This window comes from Coturnix japonica, chromosome 1, assembly GCF_054131305.1.
Source record: "Coturnix japonica strain WE chromosome 1, WE-NBRP24, whole genome shotgun sequence".
NCBI classification, from domain to species: domain Eukaryota; kingdom Metazoa; phylum Chordata; class Aves; order Galliformes; family Phasianidae; genus Coturnix; species Coturnix japonica.
Window position 1 is genome coordinate 55,253,552 of NC_140663.1, and position 20,146 is coordinate 55,273,697.

Sequence of the window (20,146 nt, forward strand, 5' to 3'; positions counted from 1 at the left end):
CATTATCATCTGAAAACACCTATCCAAAATGTTAGCAAGTGACAGAGGACAAGAAGAAAAAAAGCAAGGGAGGGAAGACATTTAGAAGAGTAGACAGTAATTTACTAATTGAACACTTAAATTTCCATAATTCAACTATGATAGTTCACATAACACCCAAAGCACAGGGACTAACAAAAGCCTCAAAATTTAAGCAAATTCATTCTATAGACAGACCCTAATTTATGCACATTGTTCTTAAAGTAGTTTGATGCTTCACATAGAACCTAAATTAAATACTATATATTAAAACAACATTCCAGTATGTAACATAATATTTTTAAGGCAGTAGTAAACAAAGACATACCTTTGTATCCACCAGGGGAACGATATGAATTGGCCAGAGACCTTCCACCTCTAGCAGATCCTCTGACAGACCCACGACTGTTAAGGTAAGGCTGAGGGGGTCTGGGAATAACATTTGTCTGTGCTGGATAAAAGGCAAGGCTACCATTGCTCACAGAAACAGCTCCATCAGGTTGATAATTCACTGCTTAAAACAAAAGACATAGGTGAAAAACTTTTATAGCTGCAATAGCTTAACACATGTAGAAGCAAGTGCAGCATTAGGAAGTTAAGCAGATTAAGCTGCTCAGTGTATCCCACACTTGTTCTTTCCTTAATTTAAATAAGCAAGTTCTTTCCCTTTGTTGCATAGAATGTAATACTTGTTATGAAGTATATCGTAGACGTAGTCCAGGCTGACTGTAAGCCTCAAGTATTCAAGAATGTCAGTTCTGCCCTGTTAAAGTTTACTAGCAGCATCAGGAAAATAACCAGGTTAGAATAAAAACTACTACCACTCAACTGAACTGAAAATTTTCACTTAGTCTATACTGTTCTGCTAGCAGAAAGTCCTCAGTGTTCTACGATTAACTAGATCACACCTCAGTGTTGACATCCTTTAGTATGATGAAACAAATTCCTCTCATCTAGATAGCAATAAGACAACTATAGAGAACTGCAACTACAGTTGGGTTCCGCCTCTTGAGGAGATGCTCTTAGACACAGTATTAAGCAGTTTCATCTCAAGCAGCAGGTACTGTATCCAAGAATGTTTTTCACTCACAACATGGATAAGTGGTTAGCTTTAAATACAGACCTGCAGCCATGAATGGGTTCCATAAATCTATGCTCTAACTCAATCCAAAAACAGATTAATATGGATCCAAGTAGATCATGTCTAATCTTTCTGAAGCTCCCGCAGAGCCACTGCACAAAAACAATCAGATATGGTGTTTCACCTGAAAGCTGTGCAGACTGCTGCTGATCACCTCCTGTAGTCTGATGAGAAGGAAAATTTGAGCTAAACAAGGTTTCCTAACTGCTGCACTTACTGTTCTTTGGAGTTCTTAACCTTAGAACATCTGACTGACTTCACGCTACCAGCCTCAAACAATTCCTGTGAACAATATTCTGGCCGAAAAAAACAAAAACCCTAAGTGACCCTGAGTCACTGATTAGATAACTTGAAATCCAGATTCCTATGTGTCATCTCACCCGGGAAACTGCACCAGGCAAATTTAGTGCCTCATTTCATTACAAATCCTTAGCGTCAGCTCCATATAGTCATCTGGTGTCAGCATCTGAATGTCAAGCAGATCAGTTTTGTTCAATAAAGGCAGCTCAGGACTCTACTTATCACAAGTACTGTCAACTAGATTACAGCTGATATAACCCTGATGTTAACAGTTGCTACATAAAAACTTCAGTGGTTAGGAATTCTACTGACTTAAACTGAATGTACTCGCAGTACGTTAACAAATGTATATCTGAAGCACTTTTACCCAAGGAGCTTTTATAACCTGAGGAATTTTAAGGACTGCTTGGAAATGCAGACAAGTACAGTTCTCACCTGAAGACAGAGATTCTTGTGAAAGAGATGTTTGTTCTGCAACATGAGAAGACTGCAGCTGGCTCTGAGGAAGAGTCTGTGTACTTGCTGTAGAGAAACTCTGGTTATATCCTGCTGAATATGAAGAATCCTCCTTAACTTCCTGGTCTTTACGTGGAGGCAGAGGTGCATTCACTTTAAATACCTGTAACAGTTCAAAAGCATGCTTAACACTACCAGCTAAAGTCTCTGCCAAATGCCACCATCCTGCTACACTAACTGTAGATTAAATCACAGTGTCTTGATCAGTTCCTAGAACACCAGTCATTTCATAGAAAGAATTGAGATCACAGCATTGGTGTTTCAACTCATCCTTTGACCTCACAGTAAGTTTGCTGAAGGTAGTCTTGCATACTTTGCAATTCTACTTTGCAATTTGCCAAATTGCCAAAAAGTAGCAGCTTGACTGAACACAGCAGCAGCTCCCATTGAGTAAGCTAGTTTGCTTCCAGTTGAAATGTTACAATAATGGAATCTTCAGATTACACGGCTCTCTGGTAACACAAAGACAAAAAACAGCATAGACCAGTTCAGTGATTTGTTTTTCTTTCCAGTTGAACTCCAAGTCATTTTCCATCCATGCTAAAAGGCTAAACAATGAACAGTGAAAACCCAGTCAAGAATTCCAGTTGCCCTAAAGCATATCCACTTACGAGCAAGTGGTTCTGCTACTGCTGTAGTTTTCTTTCTAAAAGAGAAGCAAGGATGTCATACGGCCAAGATGTCAGCATGCTAGACTACTTGTAGCAAGCAGTCTTTCATCAGTGAGGGTCTTGAGTGGAATTCTAATGGGGTTATACTGCCTTTAATCCCCCATGAGAGCAATGGCAGCAATAGCATATTCAGATGTTTAAGGGTATGTAATCAACTGTGGCTTTCTTATTGTCTCATTACTGCATCACTTTGCTAAGGAAGTATCTGAATCCTGTCTATCTACTGAAATCCAATAGCTATTACTGGACCAGTCCCCCAGTATGACTTCAGTTCTTCAATCATAGCATGCTGTTTTGACTTTTTTTTTAAACTCCAATGAATAATATTAAAATTAAGCTAATCTACTATGTAATACAACCAGTTTAAAACAACTTCCCCCACCTCCACTTGTGGTATACTATTGGAATCATTTCTACTAATACGGCAAGCCAAGAAAGAAACATTACGGTAGTGATTTACTAAAGAACAAACCAAGATGTAAGGTGTTTTAGCTGTACCTATAGTTCTTGTGCTTTGAAAAGCTATTAATCTCTTCTTCCCTCCACCAATTCTACTACATAACTGTCCAGAAAGTTGTAGAACTGCACAGGTACACTTGTTGAAATGGAAAATTGCCTTTGGAAAGTCTCAGGTGATCACCTCCTAAGTTTGCTTTTGAGCAAGAACGTTAACTGAAAATTTCTACCATCTTCTGAAAAACGGATCAGAGGGATAGATGTGCCTAAGTACAGAGAAAGAAGCGTTAAGCCCTAAATAGAGATCCCTGAAAGGGCTTACATCCCAAATTGCTGGACAGTAGCAGTGTTAGCAGTGTTTGTGACATTACTAATGAGAGATGCTCAGGTTATGTTTGCAACAAGTACTGCTCAATCTGTGGACTGCTCCAGATACCTCATTAGGGATGGATAGGGAGATAGTTTGACGGTTATGAAGGACATTTTTTCCATGATTCCAGTGGACTGAGTTTTACCCTGCTAATGCAAACAGTTTAAAAAGCAGCAAGGCAGACTTAAGCTTCAGAAAGCTTCATGGTACCAATAAGGATTCCATCTCTCTCCTTCACAGTCTTTGACATCCATGCATACAGTACAATCAACTCTACCTTGGGGAGTAGGCAGAAGTTGGTCAATTTAACAACTGACTTCTTAGTTCCTTGAGGATACTAAGATAGTCCAGTCATTGATGAAACAGTTCTACTCTAGATTTTAAGCATGAAAGCATCAAAATGATCTATCAAGTTCCATATTACATCAAGAGGAGGCCAGCTTCCCCTGCATTAGGATTAAGTTATGAGCATGCTTCTCAATGATTAGTACACACACTTACAGTCTGCATAGCTTGAAAGGGAGCTGCTGTTATTGTGACAGAACTGCTGCTTACTGGAGGAGACTGAAAGCTTTGCCCTTGTGGTACTGGTGTTATGGAGGCGCTTGAAGTTGGCAACGGTGACTGTGGCTCACTTGGGACAGGAACAGTTGCCTGAGGGAAAGAATATAAATGTAACAAGAGGTCACTTGATAGCTATCAGGCAGTAACAGAAGCAGTTAAATTGTTCTAAAGCCCAGACTGACAGAAGTCAGCAGTTTCTACAGGATGACATTTGGACATAGTAAAGCTACAAAATAGCTTTTGCTTACAATTTCAAATCTTGCTGTGCATCCTCAGCAATCAGTATTTCTATCACACTCTCTGCTGATGAAGTGAAATGCGCCTATGAGCTACTATACATACCACTCATTGTATGAATTTCACAATAAAGAGGCTTAGGTACTTTTATCCAACACTAAGGAAACATGGAATGCTCAGTCCAGTTGGTTGGAAGATGATTCTCTGGTTGGAATTAAAAATAATTTATCCTTTCCAAAGGAACCCAGGTTTGTATCTCTGCCTCCCTCCAGCTTATAGTTCAGATTAGAAACAGTGCTGAGTTTTCCAAAGTACTAACCAAAATTAAAACTCATCAGTGCAGAGTGGCTAAACTAAGCATTTATTTAGAATATCAATAGACTCCACAAATCAGAAATCAAAAGGAATAAGTCTAATCTACACATATCTGACTTGTATTACCCTTTTCAGTAACATTTCTAAACCGTTTGCAATAGCTCACCTGGGCAACTTCAATCTTTTTAGGTATCAGTGGCTCAGAAATATGTGGACTTGTCTGATACAGTGGCTGGGAAGCATACTTCTCAGTCTCTTGAGACAGTGATGCTGATGCCTGGAAGAAGCCATACACTGACACTATTACAAGCGCTACAGAAAGTAAAAGGTTCTGCATGAACCACTCAATACCAGCACGTAAGTTGAAACAGGTAGATTTTGAAAGATCAGGATAAACAATAAGTCTGAAGTGCACTAAACAGTTACCTTAACCAAAAGTCATAAGCAATTAGCTTTAAGGACTCAGACAATATATTCTGTACAACTAGCCCTGCAAAGTCAGGTAATTCCAAGAACTTTGCTGTGAGGAACTGCAACAACTAAAAGTAACATCAGTGCCAAATGGAAAACTGTCTGATGTTAAGCATCTAATAGACTTACAAGGCTTCAGAGAAACAAACATTGCCAGGTGCCTTAACTAGAGAACGCACATATTTTGTAAACTCACACTTGCAATACTAAGTTTAGGAATTGCTTATACTTAGATACACAGCATAAAGATGAAGGCTACCAAGTCTTGTTCTTGCCACATCATCACAGGTGCAAACAGAACTGCATTTCCATAACAGAACAGTATGCTCTTTACTATGAAGTATATTCCCCAGTCATGCTGAGACCAAAAGAATCTTACTACTGCTTTATAGTCCTCTTGCTTCTCATGGATGAAGAAAGCCATAACACTTCAAAGTTCAGCAACTAGAGATGGGCTAGGCACAAGAAACCCTAATTGCAAATACTACATAAGCAAAAACAGAGCATTCTCCTAAAAATTAGATGTTTGGCATAGTACAAGTTTTCTTGATTCACGTTAAATGAAGATAATTAAGTGTAAGAAATTTTATTGCAATGTAAAAGATAGTGTCAAGAACCAGGCTAAAACCACTGATTCAAGAGGTAGAAGACAAAGAATTACAGCTTACAGTCTGCTACTGCATGACAACATCCACCCTAATTTATGGATCTTCCAAAGTTAGAGAGGGTTTGAACGAAACAGAACTCTGCAAGAATGTGCCACACTTCCAAGCCAGCATTTTCCTTTCTACACTTTTCCCATTTCAACAGGCATACTATTCACTTTGTATTTGTGTGTTATCAGGAATGCTTTTCCAATGATATTTACATAATCCACAATGCACTACTTCTGTCACCTGCGCTCAGACAGTGTATAGTTAAATATAGTTTATGGAGGAGAGGTCCCACCACAGATTTCTGCTAAGGGTGGCCATCACAGACCTTCAAATACCAGTGAACACCAGAGAACATTACCTGTGCTGCCTGTGGTGTTACCAAGTCCTCAGTTTCAGAGCCAGAAAGTGTCTGTTCAGCAGATGCTAGGGAAGTACTAGAACCATGCAGCGTCATGGATGATTCAGTAGCCTTGCAAGAACAGAAAACAGGATTACGGAAGACTACCTTGAATACTTGATTGTCCCTGAAACTCATTCTAAGCATTTACAAATCAATCTCAGAATGATGCAGAACTTGAAGTATTCTGACCAGTAAGTCAAAGCTTTTTCTTTTTTAAATTAAGAGTTATTACTTGTAGTAAGTAAACCTATTTAAAAGCCAAAGTAGTTAATAGTTAAGGTACACACAAGCACATTAAGCGAACTTAAGGTTCACCTAACAACAGCAGAAGCTGCATCTTAAGTGTAATTAAGAATCTCAAAGATTAAGACATTCATGATCTAGAAATGCAGTACTTTCTCCTGCACACCACTATGACCTGAAACTATCAGTTAAACTTTTGAACATGCCTTCAGCATATTACTTTACTCCAATAAAATTAACATTTCTTCCTGCATTTGCTTTATGATAAGTAACAAGAGCAGCAAACGTTGACAGATTTCTCTCTCAAGATAGTAAACTGAATTTATATTACACTGGTTATAAAGCCAATGTTATATTATTTCTTGGCTACTGCTTTGCCTTCTCAAGATGGCCCTAGCATCAACTTACTCGCAGGGGTTGTTGAAGAAAATCACTATGACTTGGCAGTTTCTGTTCTTTTGAAGCTGTAAAAGAACATGAGTTAAGCAACAGTTTTTAATTAAAAAATCCAAATTAATAAAAAATCAAGACCAATTAAGTATTTAACAAACTGGGTAATGTTTTATAGCCTAAGAACCACCTAAATGATTTCTTATGGCCAATTATACTTGCAAAACAAGCTTTATATAGCTAGTTAACTACTCTTGCTCCTGAGCTCACTCATGGTATCTATATACCACACCTAGACAAAAATCTAGTATACTGACAGCATGCCTACTCCACACCTGAATTTAGATGAATATGCAAGTTAGTGATCATACAAGCATTCCATTTCTAGGAGTTTAAGCCACATCCAGCAACTGTTTAAGAAGTTAAATGGTTTGAGCTGCTCTGACAGACACTGGGGCTGTCTTCCCCACTAGGTGTACTGATAGCCAAGCAAACCCTGCTGGGTTTTGCCACAGCTTACACAGGTTATGCTTACAACATTACCTACCTACAGGGCTACTTGCTGGAGTAACTGAAGGTGGTTGAGATGAACCAATGGCACTTGGTGAAGCTTTATCAAAATCCAGAATGGATTCCTTTTGGAGAAAAAATGACCATTAGTTGGTAGAAAACTAGATTCCGCATACAATTGAAACATTCATTTGACAAGTTGCTGTTAACTAAGAGCTAGATCCATTCATTCAATGCAAACATGCACGGTCAGCACTGTGTTTTTCCTAACCTAGTATGCATTGGATCTGCTACAGCAGCAGAGCAAAAAACATACTTGCATGAAGTTATAAGTCCCTTGTATCTGAGTCATCAAATCCTGAAGCTTTTCCCTTCTCAGTACCGGATCCTTTGGAAGAGTTGAAGTAGAGCAAAATTCTGCAGCTGGCTGATGTACAGATTTAGGCACCTACAAAGGAAAAAAGATTATATTTAACACCGAAAACAAGGCAAGCTGCTTCACCCAATATACTTCCAGAGTAAGCTATAAATACTGGATACCACAGGCCAAGAAATTCTGTTTTTCATGTTTCCTCATTCAAGTTCCCACTTTAGAAAAAAAAATAAAAATCGGCTGTTATCAGAACTAGTTAAGCCATAGAATTCACTTGAATTGATCTCTTACAACTATGTACATTCAAGCTGAGGGCCAGAATAACCTTAAAATCAGAACTGTGTCACTCAAAACTTAACATACTTCCTTCTAGCAAAACACATGCCACTAAGTACAGATCTTTTACTGGGATGGCATTTTCAGACATTCTGAAGAAACTGCTCCTAAGAGATGTACTGCAGCAAGCAGGTTATCCATGATCAGTCCTCTCTGCTTTCAGAGCTATGTGCTCGCAATGTAACAGCTCCAGCAGAAAGTATTTTATTATACTCTGAAGATCAGCATGAAAAATATACCTGTTCCCCCCGCCTAACTTTTTGTAGCTCAACAATGACTTCCACAGAGCATTATTACTCCTTGTTTCAGATGGTCTCCTAGTTGTTCTACTATACTGGTTTTCACTTTGCTTTGAGAAATAAAAGTATTTCATCAAAATACAGAACACTTTCACACAGCACCAATTCTTGTCTTTCCAGCAGATTACTACTGGATTACTTCTGTATAAGGGCATAATTGAGTATTTACATTAAGTCATTAGAAAAATACATGGCAGAAGAGCACACGACGTTTTTAATCATCACACTAGATTCAATAGAAATTAAAGTGCCATCGACTAATTCTAGGTTTTGAAGACTTGTCCTATCTGAAAACTGCATTTGCAGAAGGTTCAATAACATGCACAAAGAAGCCTAGAGGGTTCAGTGAGCTTCACAAAGCACAACCCATGTATGTGCAGCACTGCATTAACACTGTGTGAGTCCATTTTAGTACATGGCCCACACAGTAACTAATTCTTGAGCTGTGAGAAGTTCTATTTTACTCTAGAGTAAGTGTGGTACCTTTGTACTATTCATCTTAATTAGGAATTCAGATGCACAAGCAACAGCTTTTACTACTGACTTTATGCAAGTTTTTACTGTTCTCATTTCCAAAAACACAAACCTATTAAGGATCCAACTCAAAAGTTACAGATGAATAAAACTAAATCTGGGCAAGTTATCAGTTAAGTAGGAATCACAACCTGCTCCTCCATCCCTTACAAAGGCTTCATCTTAAAACACTTGCTGTCATGTTACCCTCTTCCTCCTTAGTAAAATTCACTATGACAAGTACACTACTATACATTTCTACATATTTGCAAACAGGTAACAGGTTGTTTTTGGTTTTTTTTGCCTTTAAGTACCTAACCAGGTAAACTTGACAGTGTCTGAAGCCATGTAGGTAATGATCAGTCTTAAGTTCAGACAGTCTTAAGTTCAACTTGCATATTAAACAAGTGAAGACTGCCTCAAAACAGGGAAGCCAAAAAGACTGCATTGTTTCACTCCTGGTTGTTGAAGACTATAAAATCCTGCCAGCTTCTGCAATCTGTTAGGTCTGCTACTTTGCCCGGTACCTTGAGGTCATACTTGATCCTTGTGAATTGATTCCAACTAGGAATATACTACAGCAATACAGTTCTCAGCAGTACATTGTTTTAACTAGAAGAACATCTTGATAAAAGATGCTTTGAAAAGGAAGTACCTTACTTAAAGCTTTATGTTTAAAGCTGAGAGGGTTCCCTAGTGAACAGTAAGATGCTGTGTCAAGTTATATTTATGAAGAATAATGGTTTAAAAGACCTACACATCCACTCACTCAGTCCACCTTCTTAAGTAGGGCGCCTTAGGGTACAAAGATTAACTTAATAAGCATACTTCAAAGCCTCAAAACCTAGCAGTTCATGAGAAAACTTCAGAGCTCTAACATGGAATAAGAAAAGGTTAGATGTCAGCTCCAGAACAGAAGTTACACAAGCCTTTTATCTACCATACACAAGGTCATTTTATTTCTTCCAGGGAAACAAGTGGATTTCACATAGCATTGCCTCCCCTGCTTTTCTTATAAGTTTCACTAACCAGGAAGTTGAAAATATTTTAATTATGTTCTTTACATGCAGCTTAAGTTAAACTAAACATTCAATTTTATGAAGTCATAGAAAGTTAGCTAGGTTGACAGCACACTTCTTAACCATTTAGTGTACTTTCAACTTGCCAACAGCAACAATGAAAAAAGCCAGGTGGTGTTTCTTTAAGGCCTGCTACCTAAAGCAAAGTTTGGGAGCAAAACAGGCTTCATTTACTAAATCGGGAAGGCAACATAAACACCACCTCATTTAATTTGGTGGATTTGCACACCTGCACATTTCTAATGAGAACTCCTTGGCAGATGGGTTATCCCCAGCTGCCCAGAGTCCCTCCTTTTCCTCAGCACAGTTTTACCAACTACTTAAAGCCACCCATCTTATGCAAAATAAGATACCCATCAAATTAGAAAAAAAAAAACTTGCTTTTTGCTGACACCAGAAATTCCAAAGTATCTTAAAATGCTTGAGACTGTTCCACTAGTTCAAGTAAACTCCATTACATTAACACTGTGCATAGTTGGGTGTGCAACACCTATTTGTGCTCAGTTACAAGGTGAAAGAACAGAGTTCTATACCTACACCACCACCAGATGTGATTCTACTCAAGCTGAAACACCCCACCCATTTGGTCACCCAGTGCTGTGAGATACCTACTCTTTTAATCTCATGTTCAACCTTCTGCTTGCGCTCCCGCCTCTAGAAGCAAGAATAACCATTTTTCAGTTTTGCCAGGTTTACTTATGAGACTAAATTTAACAACCATTTGCTGTGAACAATATGAAGTAAATTGATTTCTGCTTCCTAGCAGAAAGAAGGTAATAGTGCTGACAGTAACTTGTAGGAGAGAACTGAACAATTCCTTATTTTCTTCCTCAAGTCTTACTTAAGGATGTAACTGAACTCTGCCTACAACCTTATCTGTCTATAAGGTAAGAGAATTGTTGCTACCTGAATACAGGTAAGAAAAACTAAACATAAACCTGGCAGCCTGCTCAGCAGTCAGCCCTACAGTGGGTTTCATTTTACATCTTTAAACAATTTAGTTGTTAGAATCTCCAGGGCAGCAGTATAGCTTTGCATTCATCTGGAAATACATATTTAAGCTTCTGTACAGTTGGTATTGCTTGAACTAGACGTTAGTTCTCTTGAATCAGCTATTTTAATCAAAAGCCTATAAAATTACAGAAGTGCTATTCGTATGCAGTCACAGAAAGTATTTGATCCCCAGATGAGTCATACCTGCTTTGTACTGATAACAGTGGACAGAGCCAATAGCTGGGGATGAACTAAGTTAATTCTTCTGTCTTACACATAAAGCAGTTAATCAAGGTTCAAACACAGCAGTGCTGTGTTGATGTAAAAAGCCAAGCGCACCATCTTGCTATTCAAACACAAAGCTTAACTAACAGAACTGAATTACTTCACCTAAGAAAGAACAAAATGGGAATCTACACAGGTCTACAAGCTACACCTTGTAAAACCTCTGCTAATAAGGAAGCTTTAGTCCAATACACTAATGTCAGAAGTTCATGACAGGTAATACTACATATGCCAACTCACTTCTTTGGGTTCCATATCAAGCTTCTTTGGCCCCATCTGCTCCTTTGGCCCAACACTTGCAGCTCCCCAGGACTTCGGAGGATTCTGTAACTGCTGTGATGACACTTGCTGTTGCCTCTCAGCTGTTTCCCAAGCCTCTCGAGTTTCCTGCTTCTTTTGCTCCGGCTCCTCCCTAACATGTGCTGCCCAAGCCTTAACAGGCTTCTGCTTCTTCTGCTCTGACTCTTCCCTACCATGCACTTCCCATGATTTCACAGGCTCTTGCTTCTTTTGCTCTGGTTCCTCCCTAGTTTGGGTCACCCAAGGTTTTGGAGACTCCTGCTTTTGCTCTGGTTCTTCCTTAGCTTTTGTTACCCAAGGTTTTGGAGACTCTTGCTTTCTTTGTTCCTGATCTTCCCTACTTTTTGCTACCCATGGCTTAGGAGATTCCTGTTTCTTCTGATCCTGCTCTTCCCTAGCCTTTGCTATCCAGGGTTTGGAGGACTCTTGTTCCTCTCGAACACGTGCTACCCAGGCCTTTGGAGCTTCTTGCTTCTTCTGTTCTTCTTCAATACGGGTCTCCCAAGGCTTTGCAGGCTCACGCTTCTGTTCCTCCTCTTTAACACGAGCTTCCCAATGCTTTGGTGAATCTGGTCTCTTTGTTTCCTGCTGCCTAACACGAGATTCCCAAGGCTTTAAGGTCTCTCTTTTCTGCTTCTGTTCCTGCTCTTCAATATCAACAAGCATTTCCCAGGATTTCGGAGGTTCTTGTTTTCTAGCACATTCAGCTTCCCAAGACTTGGGCTCTTCTGGCTTCTTCTTGGCAGAGTATTCTGCTTCAGGCAAATAACGCCTGTTGAGAAACTATATAGACCAAAGAAACTTAATGGCTCCAAGAAAACATTTTGCTACTACAGATCAGGTCAGTACTCAAAGCTTGGCTAGAAGTAGAACTGAGGCAGTTTAAGCACTAGCTACAGAAACCATGTGGCCAGTTATGGCTTTATTGTACAGCACTGAAGATTAGTGCTTTTTTTTTTTTTTGTGTGTGTGTGTGTGTGTGTGTGTGCCACAGAAGTATGAAAACAATCCTGAACAGCACAAATGAAACACAGTTAAGCTGAGTGTATCTACGACCCTTATCCTCAAGGCTAACTGAAGTTCTCAGGCAGTTACAATACCAAGTTCAGTTGTAAAAGGTAGCTCTCCTGAACAGAGAGAAGGCTATAGTACCTACTACTAGCCATTCTAAAAAGCATAGCACCAGAATGTTTGACCTTGGTAGTGTGCAGTAATCAAGTATAACTGATTCTTAAATGGAGTTTTAATATTAAAGTCATAAGTTTCTCTGATTTAGTACAGTTGGACTTCAACCCTATTATGTGAATATTATCAATATTCTGTCAGTTCTCATCTCAGATATCCTAGAGATGTCCCAAGTTACTACTTTGTCATGAACAGGAAGTCAATATCTGAAGTGAATGATTACAAGACATCCTGGCTGTTGATTTTCTGACATGATACCAGAAAAGGTTTAGAATCTGAACATTACCAGATGGTACAAAGCTTTGTTCTGGACTACTTCCTCTAGTGAGCTATCTGGGAAAGAGAGATCCAGCATTTTAAGAACCACTAGTTGCACTTCCAAAAAAAACCACTACCTTGCTCCATTCTGAACCAAATCTAACACTTTTCATGCTATTGCCCATTGAAGCTTGAGTATTTAACTCCAAAGTTAGAAGGGCTACAGAAGTAAATCTTTACACCTCTACACATGGTTGTCTTGGGATCCTCAGTCTTCTGAGAAATCAGAATGAGATTTGCATCATTCTCAATGCTATCAATACCTTAGTATTATATTAGTAATAATACTAAGTATAATACTATCAACTCCTCTGCTTGGCTTTTAGGGAAAGCTCTAGTACATGCGATTTTTTCCTCTATACTGTAGCACACAAATTACGTGTTTTCATTCTTAAGACTGATGCCTGAGCTGATTCAGAAAAGAAACAGAGCGTTAAAAGTACCAACTGCTTAATGTAATCCTTCCCCATTTACCCCCCCCAAATACCTTAAAGTGTGGAATCAGAAACAGAAAGGCAGCAAAGTCTTCTGTAATGGTTCCTACATAAGGAAGTATCTAAGCTGATGTTCAGACTCCTTGAAATTTCAAGGGCTGCAGTAATATTTCTGATCAAACAATACTAAAGGAAAGCAATTAACAGTGGAGCATCATCTTACCTCCTGTGGCTGTATTTCAGACTTCATGAGCTCCACAAGGGATTCTAGAGAAAGGATGTTAATTTGTTTCAACTGATCAAATGCAGAGAGGCAAGCTAAACAACAGCAAGTCTTTAATTCTATTTGAATAGTAATGACAGTGGCTAAACTTGATGCTGTGAAATCTTATCTCAGTCTACATATCTCATGTTGAATGCTATCTTCCACTTTCTGATCATATTTTAACAATTGCAGAAATTATCAAAGCCATAAAGTTTTCAGTAAAAGAAATACTGTGTTTTTCACACAGAAGTATGCTCAAGAGGTAATTAAAAACAACCTGTTACTATCAATTAGGTTCCTCTCCCTCCCCTCCTTCCCCCCCACAAAAAAAAAGGGCTACAAGCCCTTCAGGTTCAGTTTTAGTTACTGAATTGGAAGCAAGCCATAGGATTAGATTTAGCATCACGCTATACAAAGTCAATGCTAAGTTCAAGCTTATCCCAATATTAGAATACAGAAATTGAGCCCTGAAATATTCTACCTGTTTCTTTGACAGGTTCTCCTTTTGACATCTGTCTTGTCCTCTCAGATTTTCTGTGTACGTCTTCCAATTCTTTTACTGGCACAGTGGTGCGAGGAGTTGGAATACTTTCAAAGTAACCAGAGTCTAGAAGTTTGGATAACAAGTCCTTCATGTGTTTATCTGAAGAGTAAAAAAAAAGTTCATTAAGTCAAAATATGCAAATTCAAAATCAAGGATTACAGACAAAGACTCTTCCCATATATAAAATGCAACTTCTCCAGTTACTTACGTATCTTGCCAAATTACATAAGTATTTTTTAAAGGAAATATATCTGTCAGACTACTTAATCTAGCAGAAAACATCTTTACAACCTGGAGGTAAGACTGCAGCTTGTATTTAGATACACATACAGTGATTATTAGCAACATTAAATCACATCATCTCCCACAAGCTTAGAAGAGGATCTGTTTCACATCTGTGAACTAAACAGTGATGACTGAAACAGAGCATTGTGCTGGTTGTAGCAGAGGTAAAGCTATAATACATTCACTATGTAACTGCCCTATAGACCCTCCCCCCAGCAGTAAGATTGTGCTGCAAGAGGAAAAAAAAAAAGGAGAAAAGCCCTTGCCCAAATTTGTTCAAGAGTTTTTGAAATAAACAGGACAAACCAAAGAATACGCAGAGTCCCACAGATCCTAATGCCCAATAAAATGAGGATATTTTCAATAGGCCAGAGTGAAACTGCAGTGTGGATGATCACAACTCCCACCCAGTTTTACTGACTGCTGTTCCTCAATGTTGTATCTTGAGTAGCATCCAGCCAAGATACCAGTATATTCAACTAAGCATTACGGTCAATAACAGAGTTGCACACTTGATCCATTTACACAGCTATCCAAAAAGCTGCTCCCACTACCATCCTGTAAATTCAAACAGTTGCTATCAAGTTGCTACCACCAATATTCCCCAGAACAATCTAGACTCATGCTGAAGATACAGGGCACCAGTATAAGACAATGGTCTCTTCATACAGGGAAGGACTGTTACTGCACTGTTACTGATCTGTATTTAAAAACAAATTAAATAGCTCTTCCTTGGAGAACAGAGTTGCACATAGCATTTGAATATACATGATAACAATCATGTAAATCAAGAACTTCCATTTGTTTCAGATATTAAAATAGTGCACAAGCTTTAGACCTCATTTATTTCCTCCAGATGAAGCACTTACATGTTGTTCCAACCACAGGTTTCTCACTGCCTTCTAGAAGGTCCCAGAAGTAAAGAGATGATTGTTCCATTTGATCTTCAACACTAGAAGAAAAAGACCATTTTACCAGGTAGAAACCAGGTAGCCAAAAATCAAGTCTTACACTATCCCCAGTATCCTTCATTGGGAAATACTGACACATAGCCTTCTGGAATAAGGCTGAAAACAGTAAATCCTCAACACCCAATATATGCACTAGAAAATATAAGTTTCAATATTTGTGCATGATTCAGACTAGCAAATAAATCATCTTAAAGAACTATGTTACATTTTTTAAACACTAAAGCAGCTCATCTTGATCATCAACATGAATGGAACAGATCTCATCTTTACTGCGTTTCTATCAGGTGTACAGCACGACCTCAGGGAAGCAGCATGCCATCAAGCTCCCTACTTACAGTGACAATGCAGTGCCTCCCCAGAGAAGTCCAGAAAGATACAACATAGGAGGGCTTGTGTATAGTTTGAACAACTGGAAAAATGGGTACAGTAGCTTTCCTTTAAGGCTCAGAGTGAAGTAGTCCTGCCATATTCCAAGACTTAGACTAGAGAAAGTGTATTGTATAGAGTTATAATAAGTGTCCCCAACCATAACATCTCAAGACACAGCAGTGTCAAACAGGACACTTACAGCAGCAAATGAAGTATACTCATTACACTAAAGTACTGAACTTACCTCAAGCTCTCATTTCTTTCTGGACATGTCAGTTTTGCAAATCTTATGAGGTAGTCTAGTTCTTTAGAAGGCAAATATATTGCACCATTCACACCACCTTTGAAATCTTTCTGAACATGCTCTTGAGTAAAGTTCTGCAGCACATACTGGACTTGAAGTATTGTACGCAGTTTTTTCTTCTCTGCTTCAAGCTTCAACAGACTCTCCCTTCGCTGGGCCTTCTTCTGTGCTTTCAGCAACTATTTCAATATATTAATTCAACAGTTAAATAGCAGAACAAGATCCTAGAACGGAACAGTTCTAGTATTGATCACCCTACACTAAAAAAGCTTGGTTAGATAAACACCTCCTTCTTTCTTCAGATACCAGACCTTTCGAGTTCTCCTCTGGCAGATTCACCTATTTCTCCATTAATTCTCTATATCTATAGCTTTAAATCAAACTGGATACTGGCAGATTCACTCTTAATTTTCCTCTACTATATTTGCATAGTATATCGCTGCTAATTACTTTAATTGCTTTCCAGAGTAAAGAAAATTGATAGAATTAATACCAGTGCACAAACTCAGGCCCGTCTGATGTTCATCATGTGAAGTTAATGATGCAGAAACTGTCTCAAACTCTTTTTAGGGAGAAAACAGCCCACCCACTTTGTAATGCAGTTGAGTCCTACAGTTATTCTGTTGGCAGAAAGCTGAAGCGCTCAAATAAGGAACAGCAGTGACAGAACACATACAAGCGTCCATGCCCCAGCATTCCAAAATCTACCAGGAGTCAAGGAAAAAAATGTGTTATTTTAAATCTAGCATAAGCTAAAGAATAAACCTGAACTAGCAGAAGCTAAGATTTTTATTATTGAAATACCTACAAGCAAGGCACACTGGGTCACAAACCTTTGTTTCTGCTGTTTTAAGGGAAGCTATGTAGAAGACAGCTACGAGATAAGCCATGTTTTGACATTCAGCATAGTGGTTTGTGCTCAACACAGTAATCAAGTGAACCCAAAAGCAACAATACCACTGGAAAGGCTTAAACCACACAGTGCAGTAAGCCTCTCAAAGCCCTACCTGCAGTTACTACACATACGAGAAAAGTCTAAGCAAAGCTGCTTGGGTCTCAGTCACAAACAGGCCATTTTACTAGTCTAGTCCGTCAGTATTATAGAAGAGGCAAAGAGATTATGCCAGAGGAGTGACTAATCATGTTTTGCATCCCCAGCACTACATCAGATCAGATCTTTTCACAAGAACTGCATTTGCCTGGGAGCCAAAATACTAATTTCTCCAGCAGTCAAAGAAAGCACTTGATTACATGAAAACGTGCCATGACAAATCCTGAATAAAGTCCTAAATAAAGCACCGCAAGTTGCCATAATTAGAGAAGACTACAGCAGAATAAGTAGCAAACTCCTCCATCTTCAGTAAAATTATACCAAGAGCTGTACTAACTGAAGACAAAGTTACTTAATGCCAGTGCCTTCCTATGCTGGAAATAAACTGGAAAAAATCATTTCATTTAGAAGGAACCTTAAGAGATCGTCTAGCCCTGCCTCCAGAACGATGTGGAACAAGGCTGAACTCAGAAGCAACCACTTAAATTTCACTGTAGTTAGGCCTTAAATATTTGAGGAGAGATTCAATGGCTTTTCTAGACAGTCTATTCTAGTGCTCAGTTGTCAGTGACAGTTTTCCTCATATCTAATTGGAATCTGCTATTTCTTATTCATTCTTCTACATACCTCACAACAAAGACTGGCTAATTTTGTACTTTATGGTATCTTAGGACTAATATTATATATCTCCTGCCAACTCTTCACTTCTCTGGGTTCAGTAAGCCCAGTTCTTCCAGGCTTCCATTGATCTCCTGCTCTAGCACCTGGCCATATAGAGGCCCACCAGTGGACTCATAAAACACCTATTACCTTTGTGCATCAAGTAGCCAGAACTAGACAAAACCAGTTTAATGAACACCAAGTGAAAATAATCAGTTCCCTTTAAATACTGGCTAGGAGTCAGGTCTTCACTGCTACAGGATATACAGTTTACTTCGGCTGCTGCCCACAGAGAGGACCTCCATGGACTCTTCAGTAGGGTTATTCACCCACCAGTCCACACCTATGCAGGGAATGAGTCTACCCTAGGCACAAGCTACACGCAAGATGGTTCCATTTAAAATTTCAGTAGAGTCAAATACAGACAAGTTCAAATTATTCAGTCTGCTTAAGCACATGTTCTTATAGCAGAACACAGAACACCACATTGAAGACAGCGTTACATAGCTGTCAGCATTTAATCTACTCTGTGTTTCGGACAGTATAAACAGATTGCTCACCTGAATTGAGACAAACTTCTTAGAAATCTGAATAGTGTCATGTAAATGTAGCAATTAAAGGAACTGCACAAAATTCAGTCAATTCCTGACAATATCACGAGCAACATTTTATACTTACATCTTGGCTAAGACCTGAAAATGTCTTCTGAAGCTCCTTGGCAAACTCTAGGTTGTGTACTACTTCATCGTATTTCTCTACCGCCTCCTATAAAGAAACAGATAAAAATACATTTGATACTTAAGACCACTGGCTGCATCTCAAACCTATTTTACTTAATCTTAATACAGAACTAGTAATTTAGTAGGTTCTTCTTTAACACCAAATTCAGTACTGAACCTTCAGCCTGATCCTTAACCAAAACGCCTTTACAGGTAATTCACAATGCCTTCAGAACTTAATGGTATGGAGAGCAAGTCATACTTCCCTGAAGTCTTGCAAATTTTATTCCTACAAATAAAGCAGTATTCCTGACTTCCTTAATGGCTTTAACACATCTTAAGCCACAAACTTCAAAAAGAATGTAGATTCTTAATTGCATTTTTATATACCCTATGAATTCCTTCCCTTCTCTACTGAGAATTAAATTCATTTGTAAGTCTCCCTGGAGTCTGAAGATAACACAGTGCTGTAGTTCAGATATGCTGCACATACCCACTTAACTTAAAGAACACTTGGGAAGTAAGAAGTTAAATTTAACTTGAGCACATATGTATTTTTCTATGAATATAAACCAAACAGTGTGAGATATCCAAGTTGTACTAGAAATGGCCTGTCAGTCTAACATAAAGCTCTGTCTGTGTAGTAATGTTGACACAAGTGCTTTATCACTGGAGGGGAAAAGCTTCACCTACTGTCCCAGTATACCAGTCACTTGTATTCATTCACTTCATTGCACAATATGCAACATATTACTATGCCTAAAGTCTGCTTAACACATGGAAGCTCCTGAGTTAATGTAAAGCTCTCAGCTACTAATTTAAGTTGAGAATATAGTTTATCAAGCAACTTCTAAGAACTAATTAGCAACTTCACTGAGTACTTTGAAGAATTTGACTTTAAGACCCAAAGAAGAGGTGCTTAAAGAAGTTCCACAAGTTAACAATAACTTGGACAGACTGCAGTACTTGCACTTCTAACTATACAGACTCCAGAGTAAAACTCCCTACCTTAAAACACCAAGACCTTATCCCTGCTCAGGTTACAAACTACAACAACCTGTGAGAAATCAAGAGCTTCCTTCTGTTGCACAGCTGTTGTTAACATCCATTAACAGAAACATTAATGTTTGAGTGAGGGTTGCTCCTGGTGTGACAGTAAGGAATAATCAGCTGAGCTACAGCAGGCCTGAACTGTATTGCCAAAGGAGACAGTAAATTTGCTGGGAGCTCCTTATTCTTGAAGCATGTTTCTCCTAAAGTAAGGCAAGCACACTAATTGCTTGTAGCATTGCTCACACACCACGAGCTATTAGTTTCATTCCAACTGTTTGCAGAACAAGCTCATCACTACATATGTACTTGCATGAAAAACAATGAAAAATACAGAGATAGCAAGTTGTATTAGAGCTCTTCTGTACTATGGGCAGTAAAGCTTTATTTCAGAAAGTATCTCTATTAACCTCTGTTTTAGTTTCAAGCACCAGATCTTGGTAGATGTATATACATTAGTAATTCACATCTAAAGCATAAAAATGCAGTATTTCTGTACCTTAAAGAAGTACCTGACATAAGGACTTGATCAGTGTTAAATGATCATTCACTCCA

At 38.7% G+C, this 20,146-nt stretch overlaps 1 protein-coding gene across 30 annotated transcripts in view; it reads right to left on the reverse strand.

Annotated features, from left to right (window-relative positions):
* CAPRIN2 (caprin family member 2) overlaps positions 1-20,146 on the reverse strand; it is a 28,690-nt gene that overhangs the window by 5,168 nt on the left and 3,376 nt on the right. For 5 of the 30 annotated variants that reach the window (XM_085540707.1, XM_085540701.1, XM_085540728.1 and 2 more), the window contains exons 4-17: positions 18,501-18,587; positions 16,052-16,290; positions 15,337-15,419; positions 14,120-14,281; positions 13,597-13,640; positions 11,377-12,219; positions 7,575-7,706; positions 7,296-7,383; positions 6,767-6,822; positions 6,074-6,184; positions 4,755-4,865; positions 3,974-4,126; positions 1,895-2,078; positions 347-532 (exon numbers count right to left, since the gene is read on the reverse strand). In XM_085540707.1, coding sequence (XP_085396833.1) covers positions 347-532; positions 1,895-2,078; positions 3,974-4,126; positions 4,755-4,865; positions 6,074-6,184; positions 6,767-6,822; positions 7,296-7,383; positions 7,575-7,706; positions 11,377-12,219; positions 13,597-13,640; positions 14,120-14,281; positions 15,337-15,419; positions 16,052-16,290; positions 18,501-18,587 — 2,479 coding nt within the window. Of the gene's footprint in view, positions 1-346; positions 533-1,894; positions 2,079-3,973; positions 4,127-4,754; positions 4,866-6,073; positions 6,185-6,766; positions 6,823-7,295; positions 7,384-7,574; positions 7,707-10,470; positions 10,513-11,376; positions 12,220-13,596; positions 13,641-14,119; positions 14,282-15,336; positions 15,420-16,051; positions 16,291-18,500; positions 18,588-20,146 lie in introns of all 30 variants that reach the window. The other 25 variants (XM_032445479.2, XM_015866007.3, XM_015865967.3 and 22 more) reach the window with 9 other exon arrangements.